Source organism: Diceros bicornis, chromosome 20 (genome assembly GCF_020826845.1).
Source record: "Diceros bicornis minor isolate mBicDic1 chromosome 20, mDicBic1.mat.cur, whole genome shotgun sequence".
NCBI lineage: Eukaryota > Metazoa > Chordata > Mammalia > Perissodactyla > Rhinocerotidae > Diceros > Diceros bicornis.
The window spans coordinates 18,414,864-18,437,493 of record NC_080759.1 but is presented as its reverse complement, the minus strand read 5'-3'; the positions used below and the strand labels follow the sequence as shown (position 1 = coordinate 18,437,493).

At 42.2% G+C, this 22,630-nt stretch overlaps 1 protein-coding gene across 1 annotated transcript; it reads right to left on the bottom strand.

Moving 5' to 3' along the window:
- Positions 1-2,921: 2,921 nt before the first annotated feature.
- LOC131418894 (small ribosomal subunit protein uS17m-like) lies at positions 2,922-3,440 on the bottom strand. Its single transcript, XM_058563471.1, has one exon. The coding sequence runs from the start codon at positions 3,380-3,382 to the stop codon at positions 2,990-2,992; it is 393 nt and encodes a 130-aa protein (XP_058419454.1). The 5' UTR covers positions 3,383-3,440; the 3' UTR covers positions 2,922-2,989.
- Positions 3,441-22,630: the final 19,190 nt, after the last annotated feature.

Genomic DNA, 22,630 nt, shown 5'->3' with positions numbered 1-22,630 from the left:
CCAGATTTTAAGGTCTTTATAATTATGGCTTGTTGGCTAAGATGGTATTAAATCTCAGAAATGAAGTTTAAATGCAGCCATACCTTAGTATTGTTGACTGCTAGTGATCATTAACTTCTGCTCTCTCTTGCTCTGTTTTTCAATCCAGGGTCAATTATATAGTGGATGTGTTTAGTTTGGGTCCTGAGATCTCCTGGCATATGACTATGTTACCAAGTATGAAAGCTATCACAGATAACTAATCAAAGCTTCTGATCACTAATAGAGAACTAGTACTCCATCACTGTTCTACACAGAACTATACAGATTTGATTAAATTCCATGCAAAACCAAAGACCCTAACATTTTAGTCAGTTTGATATCCTCATTGTAAGCCAATGTTTCCATTCTTTTTTTTTAATATTAAAAAAAAGTCATGATTGCTTTTGCATTGGCCCCAGACTGACCATTAGACTTGATAATGTCTAGTGCTTCCAGCATTATTATCCTTTGATTAATGTCACTTTTGGTATTATATTCTGGTTTCCACTCATGAGACTTTTAAGTCATGTAGCCATGTATTTGCTTTGCTAATAGATATCAGCTTTGCAACTCTTTAGCAGCAGGAGTTTATCAATAATTTCAAGGTGGTTTGTCACTTTCTTCTTAAGGCAAGGTTTTATTAAGTAAAGTTGCATCAATTTCTTATGAAAAGAATTATAGAATATTGTATCTTATAAAGCAAACAGATATGGAGGGGTTAACTGCAGAGAGATGGGCCAAGGTTTTAGGTCTACAATCTGAAAATAATCATGCTTGGGGAAGAGGCAGAAGCTGGTGTAAAGAAGTGGGAAATCACAGACCTTACTGTTGGTGAGTAGAAGAGATCCAGGTAGGTATAAAGGCACAGCATGGATATATAGAAGCTGGTAATAGGCAAGCAGGCAGCACAAAGAAATTCCAAAGCAAAGTGCCAGGAGCACTGAATAAGCAGATCTGTGCAGTTCCAGGTGGATAGTGGTCATTCAGGGCATCTGGACCCTCAGTTAATAGGGCCTCAATCCTGGAGCAACTGACCTCTAGGCAGTTATCAGCATTGGGGTTTAGGTGTAGAAAAACAAGATAAGGAACAAGGATATGAACAAGTATATCAGGTGACATCTCAGCATTTACTTATTGTGGCATTGAGGTCCAAGTGAGAGAAAAAGGGAGTGTGATGATGCTAAGTCCCCAACTGGTAACAGCAAGTGGCAGAAATCCGGTCCAATTTAGTTCCAGTAAAAATGGAAACTGTAGAGTCATATAATTCGGAAGACCAGGGGTGGTTTTAAATGTCCACATCTACTTTGTGGACATTGAACCTAATTCTCCTCTCCTTGAGCGTGAGCTGGATGTAGTGGCTCACTTCTAATGAATAGACTGCACTGGCAGTACAGTGTGTGTTTTTGGATACTGTGACTCCTTGCTTGCTCTCACTCTCGAGTCACTCACTCTGGGGGAGTCATGTCATGAGCACACTCGGACAGCCCTGTGGAAGGACCCCCTTGGCAATGAATTGAGGCCTTCTGTGAACAGCTGTCTTTGAAGTGGACTTTCTAGCCCAGACAAACCTTGAGATGACTGCAGCCTGACCTATAACTGGACTATAGCCACATGAGAGACCCTGAGCTAGAACCATCCAGTTAAGCCACTCCCAGATTCCTGCCTCTCAAAAACTGTGGGAAATAACACATTGTTGTGTTAAGTTGCTAAGTTTTGGGGTAATTTGTACAGCAATATATAACTAATAGGGGAGGCCACAGTTTCAGACATGGCTAGATCCTGGGACTCAAATGCTGAAGTCAATGAACCATGTTATTCTCTGTTTTTTAGCTTGGCTTTCTAAATTTGTTTCTTTGTCCTCAAGCTAGCTCTCTGTGTATGGCATAGGAGATGGCTGCAGGTAGTCATGAGCTCACATCCTTATGGCTCATTATTTAAGAGAGAGATTCTGTTTTTTCCCAGAGTCCATAAATGATATCTTAAGAGAGACTTCTTATCTGACTCTATTGAGTCATGTGTCCACCACATGTCTTCTCTGTCTAGGGAGGTAGCATAGAATTGTTGCTTGAGTCAGCTCTTGTGCCTATCCTTGTGGCCACAGGTGGAGTCTCGTTGTTAATATCCTTCTCTCAACCACATGGGATGTGGGAGAGGTCATTCTCTCATAAGCAAGGTGTTAGTCCCAGAAGAAAGGTGGTCTAGTGGTTAAGGTCCAGCACTCTCACCGCTGCAGCCCGGGTTCGTTTCTGGTCAGGAAACTACATCATTCATCTGTCGGTGGTCATCCTGTGGCGACTGCCTGTGGCTGTGGTGCTAAAAGCTATGCCACTGGTATTCCAAATACCGGCAGGGTCACCCATGGTGGACAGGTTTCAGCGGACCCTCTAGACAAAGACAAACTAGGAAAAAGGACCTGACCACTCACTTCTGAAAAAATTGGCCATGAAAACCCTATGAATAGCAGTGGAGCACTGTCTGATATAGCACCAGAAAGAAGGTAACAGGATGGAGCAAACAAACCAGGCAGGGTTCTGCTCTGCTGTGCACAGGGTTGCTATGAGTCAGAATTGGCTCAGTGGCACTAACAACAAAATTTCCAGAAGAAAAGGGCTAACGGTGCTGGAGAGGAGAAAACAAGAGATGTCTGGCTCAGTGGAGTCACAGGGGATCTACAAAGAAGATTCTGATTTTTTTCATTTACAACTACCCGTTTGGAGCAATCTCAATAATGTTAAATAATTGACACATATGTTAAAAAAATTCTCCGTAGCAACTTTTATTTTATTTTATTTTTATTTATTTATTTTTTTTTATGAAAAATTACAATAAGCCCTTTATTCATTTACTTTTAGCTATTTCAGAAATACCAGAAGAGAAAGTGCACAGTTTGTGAAGAAACTTAGAAAAATTTCTTTTTCCATAAAGCAAACATAAATCTTTCCCTTTGGCTCCCTCTTCCAATCCTCCTTCACTGTGTTGAAGAGATATTGAGTTCTTCCAGATTTTTGGTTAGGTGGGTGGTTTCTAAACTTACTGGACTCTCCAGGTACGTAGTTCCTGCACAGGGTTTTCCGGTCACTGGATCTATGACTCGTCCAACTTTGAAAATTATCTCAGCCAGTTCATGTTTCACATGCTTCGTTCGTGGGATGGGTAAAGCTTTGAGAAGCACGATATCGCCAACTGTGCACTGCTGAAGAGCATCGTGGGCAAAGTAGGTTTTTCGCTTATTAAAATACTTCAATAAATAGGAATCCAGAACAAGCCTGGTTACTCGCACTTTAGCAGTTTTTTGCATTGCTGTCCCAATCACCTTGCCCACAATCCACTTGGCATGGACGGATGAACGAGCTACTGACATTATTATGTGGCTTTGGTCACCTCCCGGCTCTGCTATCCCGGCGTGCGGCCTGCCGAGCGCCGGCCGGGGCATTCTCCGTAGCAACTTTTAAAATACACTAATGCCACTCTTATCTTCTAGCAATCTTGCCTCTTCCAGACAAGCTCAAGAACCAAGAAGTAAATAGACACAAAAATAGACTGTGTTTTATCAATACATATGCCCTCTGGTCCTCTTCCTGAGCCCGGTTTTTCCTTTTTTTTGTGAGGAAGATCAGCCTTGAGCTAACATCCATGCTAATCCTCTTCTTTTTGCTGAGGAAGACTGGCTCTGAGCTAATATCTATTGCCAATCCTCCTCCTTTTTTTTTTCCCCCAAAGCCCCAGTAGATAGTTGTATGTCATAGCTGCGTATCCTTCTAGTTGCTGTATGTGGGACGCGGCCTCAGCATGGCGGGAGAAGCGGTGCTCAGTGCGCGCCCGGGAACTGAACCTGGGCTGCCAGTAGCGGAGCGCGCACACTTAACCGCCAAGCCATGGGGCCGGCCCCCCTTTTTTTTAACTCATCATTCTTGGAAACTGAATGTATAGCTCAGGATAGGACATCCTGGGAGCTTGCCGCATCCACAGCCCACTCTTCAGAAAAGCAGATGCAGTGTACCTTATGCACAGTTAATAATAATAATGGGTAAAATCTGTTGAGCACTTTAGTATATGCTCCGGGCCCCGTTCTAACTGCTTGCATCAGTCAGGGTTCAACCAGCCAAGCCGAACCAGTAGAAAAGTATATAAATGTTTTATGTATATATATATGTATCATTTTATATAAATATATATAAGATTTATTTCAAGGAAGTGGCTTACATAATTGTGGGGGTTTGCTAAGCAAGCTCCGAGTCCACAGGGCAGGCAGTCAGGAAAGGAAAATCATAAACAGGCTGGAACCCACAGGCGTGGGCTGAAGCTGTTGTCCACAGTTGTCTCCCTCTTCCTTTCCTTCCCCTTCTCCTCTTCTTCCTTGCCCCCCACTCCTTCAGGGAAAGCCTAAGTTCTCTTTTAAGTCGTCCCACTGACCAAGTCCACCCACCCAGGATAATTTCCCTCCCAAGTGATTAGTTGAGGCCCACACAGGATAATCTTCTTAACTTAAAGTCAACTGATTAGTGACTCTATTATATCTGCAAAATCCCTTCACAGCAGCACCTAGATTAGTGTTTGGTTAAATAACTGGGGCCTGTAATTCATCCTAACCAAGTTGACACATCAAAAAACCATCAGAGCTTTATATGAATATTATTTTATTCCTTGCAATAGTAATAACTATCATTGTCTACATTTTGTAAATAAATTGAGACCCAGAAATGTTCAGTAACTTGCCCATGGGCTCATAGTAAATGGCATAACTGGGTTACCAAACCAGGCCTTCTATCTTACAAACCTGAGTTCTTTCTACAATGCTATTTGGTTCCAGCCACATCTGGGTAGACCTTCCCTAGAGACCAGAACTAGAGGCAAAGGCAGCTCTCCCTCTAGGACCAATGACTTATGAAGTGGTCTGGTGTGATTTCTCTGCTCAGACGGAATGGCCCGAACTAGGTAGTGATGAACAGACACAGTCAGATTCTCTGTGTTGGGGAGTTGGAAAGTGAGACACACAGAAAAGGATAGAGATATAAAGCGTTGTAGAAACTCAGATTCACACAAAGAGAAAAGTGTTAGCAGGAAATGTGAGGCAATAGAAGCCATGTACAAACAGAAAGAAAGAAAGAGGAAAGAGAGAATAGGTCAGTAGTAGCAAGAAAGGAAAAGGAGAAGAGGAGTAAGTAGGACAACATGATTGGGGGAAGATGGCGCCGAGTTAAGGCGGTGAAGGCGAAGGCCTGAGGGGTGGACAGGTGCAGCTGTGCTCATTCCTGGATGTGCACGTGTGTACTTCCCCAGGATCACTTGGCATTGGCATGACAAACACATGATTTGCTTCACTTTAAGAGCATGGGTTCAGAGTTTTAGGGAGAGGGCCTAAAGGGATATTCAGCAGCCGGAGAAGCCACCCCATATCATCTTGACAGTCTGGCATATCTGTCCAGCATCTGTGTGGTCCAAGAAGGCCTCCTCCAATATGCAGGTCCCCCGAGTCCTCACGAGGGCTGTGGGACACAAGTCGTGTTATCGCAACAGGCCACAACTGAACATACCCAACAGCCAGCTCCTCAGGTGGCCCATCACAGGCATCGCCTGGGAGCTTGTTGGACGTGTAGACGCTCAGGCCCCACCACGCCTACTGAATCCCAAAATGTAATTTAAAAAAAGCCTTAACTAATTTGTGTGCACATTAAATTTAAACAGAATACATTATTCAGTCATGTTAGGCTGTATCTGAACACGTTCCAAATTCTTTTACCTGGTGAAGACTGCACTAAGGGGTCCACAGTTTCATCCCACTCACTTTATGAACCCACAGTCTTCTTCCCCCACAGGGAACACAATAAATGGGCCAGAAGAGCTGAGCCATGTACCCTGGACAATAACCTAGTTCCCCATGGAAGCTGGCTTTGGCAATGCTAAGCCTTCATAAATATTTTGTGTACTTTTATGTCATCCTCCATTAACTGAGGAACCTGAATGCCTGACTGTTCCTTGCAACCTAATGGATTGTGACAAATAGCCAGGGTGATTTAATTTGCAAAGCCACAAGGATTGTAACTAGTAAATTAAACATGGGAAGAAGGGCTTTTAGAAATAGGTACACTGAGAGCAACAGGAAGCTGTTGGCGACAGATAAACAACCCCGAATATAATAATCTGTGCCATTTTCTGTGGGTGAAATAGCCCCACAGGCCTCTCTCAAAAGGATCTCTGGCTTTCTCTATATTGCAGAAAGTACAGTACATGATGGTGATAAGGATGGCTGAGTCATAGGAGAAAGGTTTAGCTGCCTACAGCATACTGATTAGGAAGGTAGAGAAGTTTAAAATACATGTTTAAAAGATTTTCAATAAATATGAGGACAATAATACATAATTTGGGGCTTATATAAAATCTCGGCTCTCTGAAAAACAGATTTGCAGAATGATTCATTCTCCAGGCCTCTAGAGAACAAGGTGTACTGAATTGCTCATCGCTGCTTCCCACGCTCGGGGAGCATGCCTCCCATGGCACCAGAGGAAGCAGCCACAGGTACTGCTCAATCCTACCCTCCTCACCATGGGTTTATTTTTCTCAGCTGGGCCCATCAAATTTACTGTCTCAGGAACCTGAAATTGGGACACATAGCCTTTAGTTGGTCTTTGTCAGACACAGGAGCTGAGAAGCCATATAAAGATGAGTCTGGGTCCACTAAGGTTTGCCAAAGCACAGAAAGTTGGCTGCAGAGAGAATGTGCAGTAAGAGACACTCAGGCCCAGGGAGGGACCTGGACCGTGATGCTTCTCTCGGTTCCTCTCACTTGCTGTAATCCTTCTTGAGGTCCTATTATATTATCTGCTCTGGGCACCATGAACCCTGTGTCCTTCCAGAAAATCCCCCTATTTTTGATTAGGCCAATTTGAGTAGTGTCTGTTTCTTGAAAACACTTGTTCCTTGTTGAAGATAAGAGGCCTTTCTCTACTAAAATCCATGATGATCCCTAATATTTTACCAGCAGCAGGTTGTGGTGGTTATGGGACAAAAATGAGGTACAGGGGATGGAGCATAAAGGAAGAACTCAACATTGTCATTTGGGCCAGCCTGGCAGCAGAAGGATTGAGGCATTGTGGTGACCAGATAGCTGGCCCCGGCTCCAGACTGGAGTCCCAGGCAGAGGTCAGTGACTGAAGGCCTACAACGGCAAAGAGCATGTAGGAAGGTGCCTGGCCTCAGGGTTCAAGCTGGGCATAGGAAATAGGCTGAGGTAGATTGGGAAGCAGCACCTTAGGATGGGGCAGAGGTGCAGGAGGGTTTACCTCCCAGCAACAAAAGGGACACAGCTCTGCCCTGCATGGCAGCTGTTTTTGTGTCAGGGGAATCAGGGGGGCTGTGAGTCCTGGAGATCAAAAACAAAGGCCTGGGCCCTCTTGGGCCCACCAGAAACATCAGAGACCATAAGGTCCACTGTTCAGTAATTCTGACTCCTCTGTTCAGTAATTCTTTCTGGAATGCAGGCATTTTCTTTCCAAGCTACTCCTATAGAAGCTATTCATTAGGTGGTTTGGGTCTATTCCATAAATTTGACTCTCTCTTCCTGGGAAAAAAATAGCATATTGTTTCTATACCTTTTCCAAGGTAAACCTAACCTTGCTAATGGCTCATTCCCACCCATTTGGTCTAATTGGTATCTCTCAAGTCAGCATTTTTTTTTTTTTAATGCCTGGGATTGTCCCAGGCACATTTTGAATAACTATTGAGAACCCATTTAAATCAACTTTAAATAGCCTCTGTAAAGTCTCTCAAGAATTTTTTTTCTTATTGTGTGTGACTTCACAGTGAAGGGAATATGAATGTGTTGGGTGCTATGTATATGTGTGTATAGTCATGAACCGTATAACGATGTTTCAGTCGCCAACGACCTCGTATACGACGGTGGTCCCATAAGATTAGTACCGTATAGCCTAAGTGTGTAGTAGGCTATCCCATCTAAGTTTGTGTGGGTACCCTCTATGATGTTCATACAACGATGAAATCGCCTAATAACGTATTTCTCAGAATGTGTCCCCATTGTTAACTGACAAATGACTGTATGTGTGTGTTGGTACAAAATTCAGAAACTGCAAGAGGGTGTGTTTTAAAAAATTTCTCAGAAATTTCAAATTGATGAAATTCATAAAATTAAACAGATGGGAATGCTCAATGTTATAACATTTATTAAGATGGGACTAATTTTAGTTTTCTGATGTGTTATTCAGATACTTTAGAATTTATCTCTGCCTGCCAACTGTTGACATCATTTATTACTCTGATTTCAATATGATAACAAATTAGGTTTTCACAGACAATTTTAGATTATATCTTCCTTTTTGTAAGCATATAATTTTTGAAATTCTCTGACAAATAATTGTCACGTGTTTTATGTATCACTAAATACCTATATAAAAGAGAAAACAGGTTCTCATATACTTTATTCAAATGGCCTGTCATTTCTTAGAATTTATTGCAAAACATTTATCTATTTAATAAACATGTATTAGGTACCTACTCTACTGGTACTATGCATAGGAACAGGGCTAGACTCTTCTGGAAGTATAACATTATAACAAGAGCATGGTCTTTGGAGTCTGTCATAGGATGGGTTCTCCCAGAAGCAGATCCTGGGACTAGGGCTTGTACACAGTGGCTCGTGAAGGACGTGCTCCCATGGGAGACAAAGGAGTTGGGGCAGCAGGCTAGGAAGGAGAGGAAGCAAAGCAAGAGTGTGATCTCAGGCAAAGTGTCACATGAGTTGGCTTTGCCCTGAAACCCCTTAACCCCACAGCAGTCATTAAAAAGGCATTTCAAGGGAGCTGGGCAAAGCATCAATATTACTTCTTAAATAGTCAGACAGAGCTTAAATATGAATAGACCGCCAAAAATTAACAGGTAGTAGGGGACTATCTCTAATATAAATATCAAAGAACAAAGCAAAGGAAACAAAATAAATTATAAAAGCAAACATAGAAGAGAAGAAATATACCATTTAATCTTTTCATTAATATCCGCTAAGAGATAAGAGAAGATATTACATACATGAACAATAGGCTATGAAAAGGAATATTCAGGAATAAAAGAACACTTTTAAATTAAAAATATGATGGCTGAAACAATTCAGTAGAAGGGTGGAAGGTAAAGTTGAGGATATTTCCCAGAAGTAGAATAAGAAATAGAGAAATAGTAAGAAAATGAGAGGATCAATCCTGATTGTCTAGTATCTGATGAATAAGAGTTCCAAAAAAAGAGAAGAGAGGAAAAAGGAAAAATTTCAAAGAAATAATTAAGATCATTTAGAAAAACAGAAAAACATGAGCCTTAGACAGAAAAGGGCTTATGATGTGCTCAGCCCAATGAATGAAAAATGATTTACGAGAAAGCATACCATTGTAAAATTTCAGAATATTGGAGAAAAAGAGAAGTAGAATATTTTTTGATAGAATAGAAAGGGGGGAAAGATGATGTACAAAGGTTAATGAATACGAATGGCATTGACTTGTCAACAGCAACACTGGAAGCACAATGACTTCAAAATTTAGAGGGAAAATGTTTTCCGGCCTTATTCTAAATAGGAATAATATATCTACCCAACCTATCAAGTATAAGAGTGCAATAAATTCATTTTCAGAGATGCAAAGCCTCAAGAAATTTGTCTCCAACGTACCCTTTCTCAGAAAGCTACTTGAGCATGTGCTCCTCCCAAAAATGGAATAAACAAAGAGAGAAGATAAATTATCCAAGAAAAGAGTATGCAATACAGAGAGAGGGTAAGGAAATCCTCAGGATGTTGGTGGAGGGAAGTTTTGAATTGCAGCCATGCAATTCAAAGAGCAACTGTTCCAGATTAGAGAAGCAGGATAAAAAGTTCCAGAAAGAGGGCGGCCCAGTGGCATACCAGCTAAGTTTGCATGCTCCGCTGCGGTGGCCCAGGGTTTGCAGGTTCAGATCCCAGGCCTGGACCAACGCACCGCTTGTCAAACCATGCTGTGGCGGCGTCCCATATAAAGTAGAGGAAGATGGGCACAGATGTTGGCCCAAGGCCAATCTTCCTCAGCAAAAAGAGGAGGATTGGAGATGGATGTTAGCTCAGGGCTGATCTTCCTCACACACACACACACAAAGTTCCAGAAAGAATGTCTCTCCAAGTGAAAGACAAAACTCATAGAATGTTTGAGGTGTTTGAATGAGTTGAAAGGAGCTATATTTTTGGCAGAGAATTTAGGGATAATGTAGTGATAGGTACATAATAAAGCAAAAATATGAGGCAACCAACTTTAGAAAAAATAAGGCAATTGTATAAGAAATGAAATATAGCCATTCTACATGACTGGGCTCAGATATTAATAATATTTAGATATTGTTACATATAAATATATATATATTTGTTTATAATGTGTAAACTGAAGATTGATTCAATCAAAAAGATCTGTGATATAATTATATTGAGATGTAGTGAGAATGTGTATATATATGTGTGTTGAGATAGGATGGGGGAGCAGTAAAACTATGAAATCCTTGTCTTCTAAAGTGAGAAGTCAAAAGAAAATGTCTAAGTTGATAAATGAAGTAATAGCAGTGTGAGCCTTGTGATTAATAATACAGAGATAATTACTAAAGAAAGAAGCTGAAAGTGGTTGCCTCTTGGAGTTGTGATTCAAGGTAGGGAGGGATAGGGCAGGAGACCCTTGTTTTTGTTAGAAGCCTTGTGGTACTATATTATTTGGCATTTTACACATGTTGTGCATATTAGTTTGGAGCTTAGAGCACATCTTGCCATTGCAGGACATGAGCGTGGTGGTTATAGTCACGGCGTGGATCGCAGTCCTCCACCACCACTGTATGCACAAATGATTTTGGCTATGATATACCTGGAAATTATTTCTCATATCTCCATGGCACCCTGTTATTACCTAGAACAGCTTATGAAACACGAGCCTCTCTGCCTGCAGGCTCCTCTTCCTAATCTTTGTCAGAGCTGAAAAGCATGGACTTTTCCTCAACTCAAATCCACTGTTAGGGAGAGTTGCAGGTTTTTAAGATAGACAGTTCCGGAAGCGTGGGGCTGTAGGAGGCAAAGGGCAGTACGTGGCTTCTAGAGCTTAGGGAGGAAATGCTAGGGGAGCAGCTCTGTGGTGGGAAAAAGGATGAGGCTGGCCTCAATGAACCTGAGAGGGTGAGGAGCCAGTTTGGGGATAAAGAGAGAGGTGAAGTTTTCCTTCTTTTTTCGTCTGCTTCCAGCTTCCATGACCCTACCCCCCGCCTCTGCTTTCCTCACCTTGCTGGGATGGGATGGGAGAGGCAGAGTCAGGGGCCCCATGTGGTATCAGAGGGGGTTGTGCCCTCCTTCCTTTTTTCCCTCACCTCACTTGGCAGCGAGGAAGGAGGCAGTGAGTAGGAGGTAATAGTTGAGCCTTGGGGTCTGGAGAAGAAAAGGAGGAGTAACCTTACATGGAGGGGACTGCTTCTCATCAAGCAGTGCTGGAGGATGGGAAGAAGGGCTGACGCTAACCTGGCTAGTGATGCTGACGACCAGCAGAATCTGTGCATGATGCACAAGAAGATGATTCCCCCAGCAGCCTGGCAACCATGGAGAGGTGGTGAAGGAAAGACTATTTCTGGTTTCAGCTGCTAGACTGGAATATGCATTCTTATATGTACGAGGTACGTAAAGGTGTAAGAATTTGGGATTTTCCTCCAATATCTTCCTTCCCCTCCTTCTTTTTTTTGTGAGGAAGATCAGCCCTGAGCTAACATCTGCCAATCCTCCCCTTTTTTCCTTGAGGAAAACTGGCCCTGGGCTAACATCCGTGCCCATCTTCCTCCACTTTATGTGGGATGCCACCACAGCATGGCCTGACAAGCTGTGCGTCGGTGCGCGCGGGGGATCTGAACCCAGGCCACCAGCAGTGGAGCGCGTGCACTTAACCGCTACACCACGGGGCCGGGCCCCCTTCCCCTCCTTCTTTAATCACTGATGATATGAGCGCTCTCTCGGTTTCTTCACATATGGTGTCATATGAAACCCCAGCCTAGATAAAGGATTCCTCTTTTTAAAGTAGCCACAGAAATACGGTATACAAACCAAGTGTCAAATTCTCAGGCAGGTCCCAAACACCTATAGCTTAAAAATTAGGTTTTTTTTTTTCCTTCAGCCACACGCAGTCATAAACTGTTAAAGTATTAAACACAATTCTAGTTCACAAAATCTGCCTTATTTCCTTCCCTGGCCTTTGGCCCTAACTCTGGTTTATGGTGGGGGTGGAGTAGGGCAAGGTATATTTAGGTGGGAGGCACAGGCGGTCTAGGCTTTGGTGTCTGGTTCCAGGCTGGTGAGACATTTGCTGCTTCTCTGGCTCCTACTCAGCTTGTGTGAGGCCAGAGCAATGCCACGGCCACAATGGGGGCGGGGGGGCAGTGCCGGCTTCCTTTAATGGACTGGGGAAAGCTTTCAAAGTGTGTTTGCGGATGCTGCATGACAAGGATCAGAATTAGAATCCTACTTCTATGATTGAGTTTCTCTGTAGTTGAATGATTCCATGGGAAGTATCAATGTCTGGATTCCTTCAGGCACGGAGGCATGGCCTCCACTGTGCTCCATGTAGTCTCTCTCTTGTGTAGTGCCCTAGTGTTCAGGGGCCATGGGTGTCTTCTGACAAGACATCCCTTCAAAATGAGGGATAAATGATCACATTTCATGCCTTCCATCACTAAGAAGGAGGCATAACATCTGGTTAGCCTCTTTGGGTTCTGGAAGCAACATATGCCAAGTTTGGGAGCACAGAAGTGACCTGCAGTTGATACAGAGCCTTCTGGATTTGAGTGGGGCTCTGCAGCAAGTGCAGTATGTGGTGCCAGCAGCCCTGACACTTTGACCTTATGCTCTGCAGACCCTCTGGTGTTAGAGATGTCTGTGCTGAGAAAGAATGTGGGGTTTATGGCAAGCTCCAATGGAAGAAGTGCAACATAGACCCAGGGTTCTAGAGCAAGACCATGCCATCTGCAGCAGAGAGCTATTCACTATTCAAAATACAGTTTCTGGCATGCTACGGGGCCCTTAGAGAAGGAATGACAGAGCATGGGCCATTGAGTGACTGTGTGCCCTAAATTGCCCTTCACGAGCTGAGTTCTGACAGACTCACCAAGTGATAAGTTCAGGTAGCCCAGCAGCAATCCTCTGTGAGACAGAATTGGTACATCCAGATGGGCATGAGCAAGGAGAGAGGACATGAATGAGTGTGAGCAGGTGTCCCAGACCCTTCTATCATTCACTATGGTTGCACCACTGCCTTTCACAGCTCATATCTAAGATGGCATGGGGGCTTCCCTTCCTTTTCAGTTGTTGGGGGACAAAAAAGGCCAAGCTTGTGGGAGAAAATATTTGCAAAACATATATCTGACAAGGGGTTAATCTCCAGAATATATAAAGAACTCCCACAACTGAACAACAAAAAAACAAACAACCTGGTTAAAAAATGGGCACAGAAAATGAACAGACACTTCTCAAAAGAAGATATACAGATGGCCAATAGGCACATGAAAAGATGTTCAACATCACCAATCATCAGGGAAATGCAAATCAAAACAACACTAAGATACCACCTCACACCCGATAGAATGGCTATAATCACCAAGACAAAAAACAACAAAGGTTGGAGAGGATGTGGAGAAACAGGAACCCTCATACACAGCTGGTGGGAATGCAAACTGGTGCAGCCTCTATGGAAAACAGTATGGAGATTCCTCAAAGAATTAAAAATAGAGATGCCCTATGACCCAGCCATCCCACTACTGGGAATCTATCCAATGAACCTGAAATCAACAACCCAGGAGGCGGAGTCAAGATGGCGGCGTAGGCAGACTCGGAACTCACCTCCTCCCGTGGACACAGCCAATTTACAACTACTCGTGGAAAAATTACCCCTGAGACAGAACTGAAAACTGCATAAGAGGAACTCCTGCAACAACGGACAATCCTAATTGAGGTGGAAGAGGCAGAGGCTCCTGGAGAGGAAAAACGCCGCCTTCACAAGCCGCCAGCTTCACGGCCGCTGGGAGCAGCTCACAGGTACGCAGCCCTCCCTGGAGGCGCGGGGCCCTGAGCCGGGGAGCGCCCCCGCTGTGGGCATTGTGTGGACCCAGCACAATCGAGACCAGCGGCATAATATCTGACTTTGCCTGCTACTAAAACACTGGGGAGTACCCCCAGAAAACCCAGTTCACAAAGAAACTAAAACTGGCTCTTAAAGGGCCCGTGCGCAAACTCACCCGTTTCAGAAAGCATCCTAAAATCACCAGAAAGAAAGGTGCACAGTGCTGTAGTGAAAAGAGACTCACCTAATAGGCCCTGAGTGCATCTCGGTGAGGGGTGAGACCTCTCCAGGGACTGGGACATTGGCGGCGGCCATTGTTGTGGCCTGGTGTGGGCGTGCTGACACAGACGCCATTGGAGTTCTCCCTGAGGCCTGCTAGCCCAGGGTCTGCCCCACCCGCTAGAGCACCGATTTAATCCAGCTCAGCCAGGGCAGGCAGCCCACCCTAGAGACTGGCCCCAACCAACAACAAGCCCTCAGGCAACTTGTGGGCCTGCATAGATTGGTGACTGGATTCTCTGCAGCCTGGCAACTGAGCTGACTTGAGCGGGGCAGGGTGTGCACAAGGAGCGGGTGGAGAGTGTGGGGCAGTGGCGGAGTGTGTGTGGCTCCCGCCGTGGAGAGACTGGGTCCGCTTGGGGAGGTCGGGGTGCTCACACGGGGCAGGACTGTGTTGGCTGTGTGTGTGGACCTGTGGGTGGCAGGGTTTGTCAGGTGCAGAAGACTTGTGCTTCTCAAAGACCCACATAGAAGGTTTGCCCCACCTTCCAAAGCCTGAAACAATTGGATGCTCCCATGCCTGAGGCCAGCCCCACCCAGCTGCAATCCTCAGAGAGCTGACAAGAGACCTAATAGGCTAGAGGCTTACAGCAATTGTAAGGCCCTGAGCCTAATAACCTGCCACGCTGGGGGCCTACTCACTTAAAAGAAATACTGCAACACAAATGTGGTATTAGAACTTGCAGCCAACTGTGCTGGGGCTCCCCACACCTGATAAAGAGACTGAAGGGCCCACAACAACTACAAGCAGCTGAGCATTACAACAGCTGGCCAGGAGCATAACTCAGCCTCCCTGGGCGCCTACAGGGAAAGCAAACAGGCCACAACAGAAGGACACACGTAGCCCACATAGGGGTCACCCCTGGAACATTGAGAATGGAGGGAAGCATACTGGAAGCCTCCTAAGGCATCACTCACATAAGGTCACCTATCCAAGAGCAGGAGACATAGCTGACCTACCTAATACATAGACACAAGCACAGGGAAAGAGGCAAAATGAGGAGGCAAAAGAATACATTCCAAGTAAGGGAACAGGACAAAACCCCAGAAAAGGAACTAAGTGAAACAGAAATGAGCAACCTACCCGACAGAGAGTTCAAACTAAGAGTGTTAAGGACGCTCACTGATCTGGGGAGAAGAATAGAGGAACTCAGTGAGAATGTCAACAAAGAAATGGAAGATATAAAAAAGAACCAATCAGAAATGAAGAATACAATACTGGAAATGAAAAATTCATTAGAGGGACTCTAAAGCAAAGTAGAGGATACAGAAGAACGGATCTGTGAGCTGGACCAAAGACTAGAAGAAATTACCCAAGGTGAACAGGTAAAGGAGAAAAGAATTAAAAAGAGTGAGGACAGTCTAAGGGACCTCTGGGACAACATCAAGTGCACTAACATCCGTGTTATAGGTGTCCCAGAAGGAGAAGAGCCAGACAAGGGGTCAGAGAACCTGTTTCAAGAAATAATAGATGAAAACTTCCCTAACCTAAGGAAGGAAACAGACATCCAGGTACAGGAAGCACAGAGAGCCCCAAACAAGATAAACCCAAAGAGGCCCACACCAAGACACATCATAATCAAAATGTCCAGAATTAAAGATAAAGAGAGAATCCTAAAAGCCACAAGAGAATGTCAAGTTATATACAAAGGAAACCCCATAAGGCTATCAGCTGACTTCTCAGCAGAAACCTTACAGGCTAGAAGAGAATGGCATGATATATTTAAAGTGCTAAAAGGAAAAAACTTACAGCCAAGAATACTCTACCCAGCAAGGTTATCATTCAAAATGGAAGGAGAGATCAAAATTTTCCCAGATAAGCAAAAATTAAAGGAGTTTGTCACCAAGAAACGAGTGCTACAAGAAATGTTAAAGAGACTGATTTAAGGGGAAAAGAGAAGACCACAAATAGGAAAAATTATCTATTTCCATGATTAGAACGTAATGGATACAAATACACAAAAAAGAGGTTAGATATGATATCAAAAACATAAAAGGAGGGAGGAGGGGAGTTAAGAGTACAGCTTTCAGACAGAGGTCAAACTAAAGTGACCAATTCTGTATAGAAGAAGAAAGGAACAGAGAAGGACTACTAAAACACTGAGGAAAAAAAAAAAAAGTTAAAAAATGGCAGTAAGTACATGCTTATCAATAGCTACTTTAAACGTCAATGGACTAAATGCTCCGATTAAAAGGCATAGGGTGGCTGACTGGGTAAAAAAACAAGACCCATATATATGCTGCATACAAGAGACACACTTCAGACCTTAAGACACTCACAAACTGAAAGTGAAGGGATGGAAAAAGATACTCCACGCAAATGGCAATGAAAAGAAAGCTGGGGTAGCAGTACTCATATCAGACAAAATAGACTTTAAAACAAAAACTGTAAAAAGAGACAAAGAAGTGCATTACATAATGATCAAGGGAACAATCCAACAAGAGGATATAACACTTGTAAATATCTACGCACCCAATGTAGGTGCACCTAAATATATAAAGCAATTATTAACAGACATAAAAACAGAAATAGACAGTAACACAATAATAGTAGGGGACTTTAACACTCACGCCAACGGATAGATCATCCAAACAGAAGATCAATAAGGAAACATTGGCCTTAAATGAGACACTAGAACAGATGGACCTAGTAGATATATACAGAGCATTCCATCCAAAAACCGAAGACTACACGTTCTTTTCAAATGCACATGGAACATTCTCCAGAATTGATCACATATTAGGCCACAAAACAAGTCTCCATAAATTTAAGAAGGTTGAAATCATACCAAGCATCTTTTCTGACCACAACAGTATGAAACTAGAAATCAACTATAGGAAGAAAAGCAGAAAAGCCACAAATACATGGAGATTAAACAAAATGCTACTGAACAACGACTGGGTCAACGAAGAAATCAAAGAAGAAATCAAAAAATACCTGGAGACAAATGAAAATGAAAATATGACATGCCAGAATTTATGGGATACAGCAAAAGCGGTTCTAAGAAGGAAGTTTATAGCGATACAGGCCTATCTCAACAAACAAGAAAAATCTCAAATAAACAATCTAACAATGCACCTAAAGGAACTGGAAAAAGAAGAACAAACAAAGCCCAAAATCAGTAGAAGAAGGGAAATCATAAAAATCAGAGCAGAAATAAATGAAATAGAGACCAAAAAAACAATAGAAAAAATTAATAAAACCAAGAGCTGGTTCTTTGAAAAGATAAACAAAATTCACAAATCTTTAGCTAGACTCACCATGAAAAAAAGAGAGAAGGCACAAATAAGTAAAATCAGAAATGAAAGAGGAGAGGTTACAGCAGACACCTCGGAAATACAAAAGATTATAAGAGAATACTATGAAAAGCTATATGCCAACCAATTCGACAATCTGGAAGAAATGGATAAATTCTTAGAATCATACAACCTTCCAAAACTGGCTCAAGAAGAAGTAGAGAATTTGAATGGACCAATCACCAGTAAGGAGATCGAAACAGTAATCACAAACCTCCCCAAAAATAAAAGTCCAGGACCAGACAGCTTCCCTGGGGAATTCTACCAAACATTCAAAGAAGACTTAATACCTATCCTTCTCAAACTCTTCCAAAAAATTGAGGGGGGAAGCTCCCTAACTCATTCTACGAAGCTGACATTACTCTGATACCAAAACCAGACAAGGACAACACAAAAAGAGAAAATTACAGGCCAATATCACTGATGAACATCGATGCAAAAATCCTCAACAAAATACTAGCAAATCACATACAACAATATGTTAAAAAGATTATACACCATGATCAAGTGGGATTTATTCCAGGGATGCAGGCATGGTTTAACATTCACAGATCAATCAACGTGATACACCACATTAATAAAATGAAGAATAAAAATCACATGATCATCTCAATAGATGCAGAGAAAGCATTTGACAAGATACAGCATCCATTTATGATAAAAACTCTGAATAAAATGGGTATAGAAGGAAAGTATCTCAACATAATAAAGACCATATATGACAAACCCACAGCTAATATCATCCTCAATGGTGAAAAACTGAAAGCCATCCCTCTAAGAACAGGAACCAGACAAGGATGCCCACTGTCACCACTCCTATTTAACATAGTACTGGAAGTCCTAGCCAGAGCAATCAGGCAAGAGAAAGAAAGAAAAGGGATCCAAATTGGAAAGGAAGAAGTGAAACTGTCACTATTTGCAGATGATATGATTTTATATATAGAAAACCCTAAAGAATCCACCAGAAAACTTTTAGAAGTAATAAACGAATATGGTAAAGTTGCAGGATACAAAATCAACATACAAAAGTCAGTTGCATTTCTGTACACTAACAACGAAGTAGCAGAAAGAGAAATTAAGAATACCATCCCATTTACAATTGCAACAAAAAGAATAAAATACCTAGGAATAAACTTAACCAAAGAGGTGAAAGATCTGTACACCGAAAACTATAAAACATTTCTGAAAGAAATTGAAGAAGACACAAAGAAATGGAAAGATATTCCGTGCTCTTGGATTGGAAGAATTAACATAGTTAAGATGTCCATACTTCCTAAAACCATCTATAGATTCAATGCAATCCCTATCAAAGTTCCAACCACATTTTTCACAGAAATAGAACAAAGAATCCTAAAACTTATATGGAACAACAAAAGACCCCGAATAGCTAAAGGAATCCTGAGAAAAAAGAACAAAGCTGGAGGTATCACACTCCCTCATTTCAAAATATACTACAAAGCTATAGTAACCCAAACAGCATGGTACTGGCACAAAAACAGACACACAGATCAATGGAATAGAATCGAAATCCCAGAAATAAACCCACACATCTATGGACAGCTAATCTTTGACAAAGGAGCCAAGAACATACAATGGGGAAAAGAAAGTCTCTTCAACAAATGGTGTTGGGAAAACTGGATAGCCACATGCAAAAAAATGAAAGTAGACCCTTACCTTACACCATACACAAAAATTAACTCCAAATGGATTAAAGACTTGAATGTAAGACCTGAAACTGTGAAACTTCTAGAAGAAAACATAGGCAGTACGCTCTTCAACATTGGTCTTAGCAACATCTTTTCAAACACCACGTCTGACCGGGCAAGAGAAACAATAGAAAAAATAAACAAATGGGACTACATCAAACTAAAAAGCTTCTGCACAGCAAAGGAAACCATCAACAAAACGAAAAGATAACGTAACAATTGGGAGAAGATATTTGCAAACCATACTTCTGATAAGGGCTTAATCTCCAAAATATATAAAGAACTCATGCATCTCAACAACAAAAAAACTACCAACCCAATTAAAAAATGGGCAAAAGACCTGAACAGACATTTCTCCAAAGAAGATATACAGATGGTCAACAGACACATGAAAAGATGTTCAAAATTACTAACTATCAGGGAAATGCAAATCAAAACTACCATGAGATATCACCTCACGCCCGTCAGAATGCTTATAATTAACAAGACAGGAAACAACATGTGTTGGAGAGGGTGTGGAGAGAAGGGAACTCTCATACACTGCTGGTGGGAGTGCAAACTGGTACAGCCACTATGGAAAACAGTATGGAGATTCCTCAAAAAATCAAGGATAGAACTACCATATGATCCAGCTATTTCACTGCTGGGTATTTATCGAAAGAACTTGAAAACACCAATTTGTAAAGGTACATGCACCCCTGTGTTCACTGCAGCGTTATTCACAATAGCCAAGACTTGGAAGCAACCTAAGTGCCCATCAAGGGACGAATGGATAAAGAAGCTGTGGTATATATACACAATGGAATACTACTCAGCCATAAGAAACGATGAAATCCAGCCATTTGTGACAACGTGGATGGACATTGAGGGTATTATGCAAAGTGAAGTCAGTCAGAGGGAGAAGGTCAAATACCGCATGATTTCCTTCATTAAGTAGTAGATAATAACGACAATAAACAAACACATAGGGACAGAGATTGGATTGGTGGTTAGCAGAGGGGAAGGGGGGAGGGAGGAGGGTGAAAGGGATAATTCGGTACATGTGTGTGGTGATGGGTTGTAATTAGTATTTTGGTGGTGAACATGATGTAATCTATGCAGAAATAGAAGTACAATGATGTACACCTGAAATTTTTACAATGTCATAAACCAATGTTACTGTAATAAACAAAAAATTAAAAAAAAAAATCCAGAGAGGTTTATGCACCCCTATGTTCAATGCAGCATTATTCACTATAGCCAAGAAGTGGAAGCAACCCAAGTGTCCCTCAACTGATGACTGGATCAAGAAGATGTGCTATATATATACAATGGAATACTACTCAGCCATAAAAAAAGACAAAATCGTCCCATTTGCAACAACATGGGTGGACCTGGAGGGTGTTATGTTAAGTGAAATAAGCCAGAAAGAGAATGACAAACACTGTATGATCTCACTCATGTGGAATATAAACCAACACATGGACATAGAAAACTGTATTGTGGTTACCAGGGGCAATGAGGGTAGCGGGTGGACACAAGGAGTGAAGAGAGACAGATATATGGTGATGGACAAACAAAAATGTACAACCAAAAATTTCACAATGTTATAAACTATTAAAACATCAATAAAAAAAAAAAAAAAAAACCCCAAAACAGCGACGCTTCATCCACAGATGGGTAGCTTGTATGTAGGTACAAATGAAAATGGACTGCTGCCACCCCTCATCCCGTTGCAGGGTGGCCCTGAAAGAAAATGTGAGTGGAATCTTCCTGTGGGTGCTGGATGGACTATATGTTCAAACAATATGATTAGTCATTATTTTCTACAGTCTAGTAGAAGAAAGCAGCACATTAGGAGTTGGGGTTTGGACAGGTCATTTTGGTGGCAAATAAGAGGGGGGCCTTGGTTGAGGGGAAAGTAGCAAGACGGTACTGGAAACTTTGTTGTGACTGATGGCATTAGCTATAAAGAGAAGTGGTCCACAGGGTTTGAAGGTAAATTTCTCTCTCTTCAGTGTGCTGCATATGGCCAACCCTTTAACATAAGCTCTGCTCATCATTCTAGCTTCTCCAGATCTTTTTGGAGAGGCTTAGAGAAGATCAAAGTAAAATCTTGTCTTGGAGTTGTATATGTCACGTGAACTTACCTACCTTGTGAAATAAGGGATGCAGGAAACACAGAAAGAATTTGGTGGCTAGTTAGCAATAGGACAGAGTAGGATGGAGGGAATGTGAGGATTTAAAGAGAGAAAAAGAGGAGAGGAGAGGAGAAGTTAGGGGAGTGTGTAGACTCATGTTCCTATATGTGATATTGATTGGATCTTGTCTGGAGGAGTCATGTGAAGTTTTGAAGGCTTACTATTTTTTTTTTCTTTTAAAGAGAAACGGTAAGGAGAGGGAATCATTTCTTTGGAATGGAGGTAGTGATATATTAGAAATCAGGAGACTTGTATGTTCCTCCTGACTTTGATGCTAACTAGTATTGTCCCTTTGGGCAAGTCCCTTTTTGTCTTGGTTTTACTTTTTTTCATCTAACCAGTGGGTTTGATGAACTCTGAAGTTCTTCCTAACTTTTTCTTCTGTACTTCTTCGGATAAAGACTCTGGGACAACAGAAATACTGAAACAATTAAGAATGCGGGGGGGAGGGGGGCAGATAAAGAAAGAGAGGTAAGGAAAGATTAGGAGAGTGAAGCCCAAAAGAGGAAGGGCCCATGAGAAGGAAGAGATAAAATATTAGTTTTTTATATTTATGGGAAAGCAATATATGGTTTATTGGATGTTCATAGAAATATTTTGAGGAGTAGAAGAATATTTGGAAATGTAAGTAAAAGGATATTAAAAAGAAATTCTTTCTGTGTGGCAGGACCTACAGGCCCCATTGCCTGAGAAGAAAGCAACAGAGGGCAGGTTCTTACACATCCAATGCTGAGGTAAGATCTCCCACGTGGAATTTTCAAAGGAGGTGGTCTAGAACGAGCTTTATGACCTTTAGCCCAATACACACTTTGAGGGTAAGAAGGATTGATGTTTAAAAATCCAAGAAAGGGAATGTCTTTGGTGAATTGTCTGTGTGCTGCAAGTCTACCCCCTACTCTCAGCACCTGAGAGATATTGGGTACTTCCCTCTCACTTCAGCCCAGCTGTGAGGAGACCAATCAGAAAGCTTGATATGTGTTCCTGGATTTGAGGGAACATACTGGACTAGTGTTTGAGGTACCATGGAAGGTAGTCTTGAAATGAAAGACTGGCTGAAGCC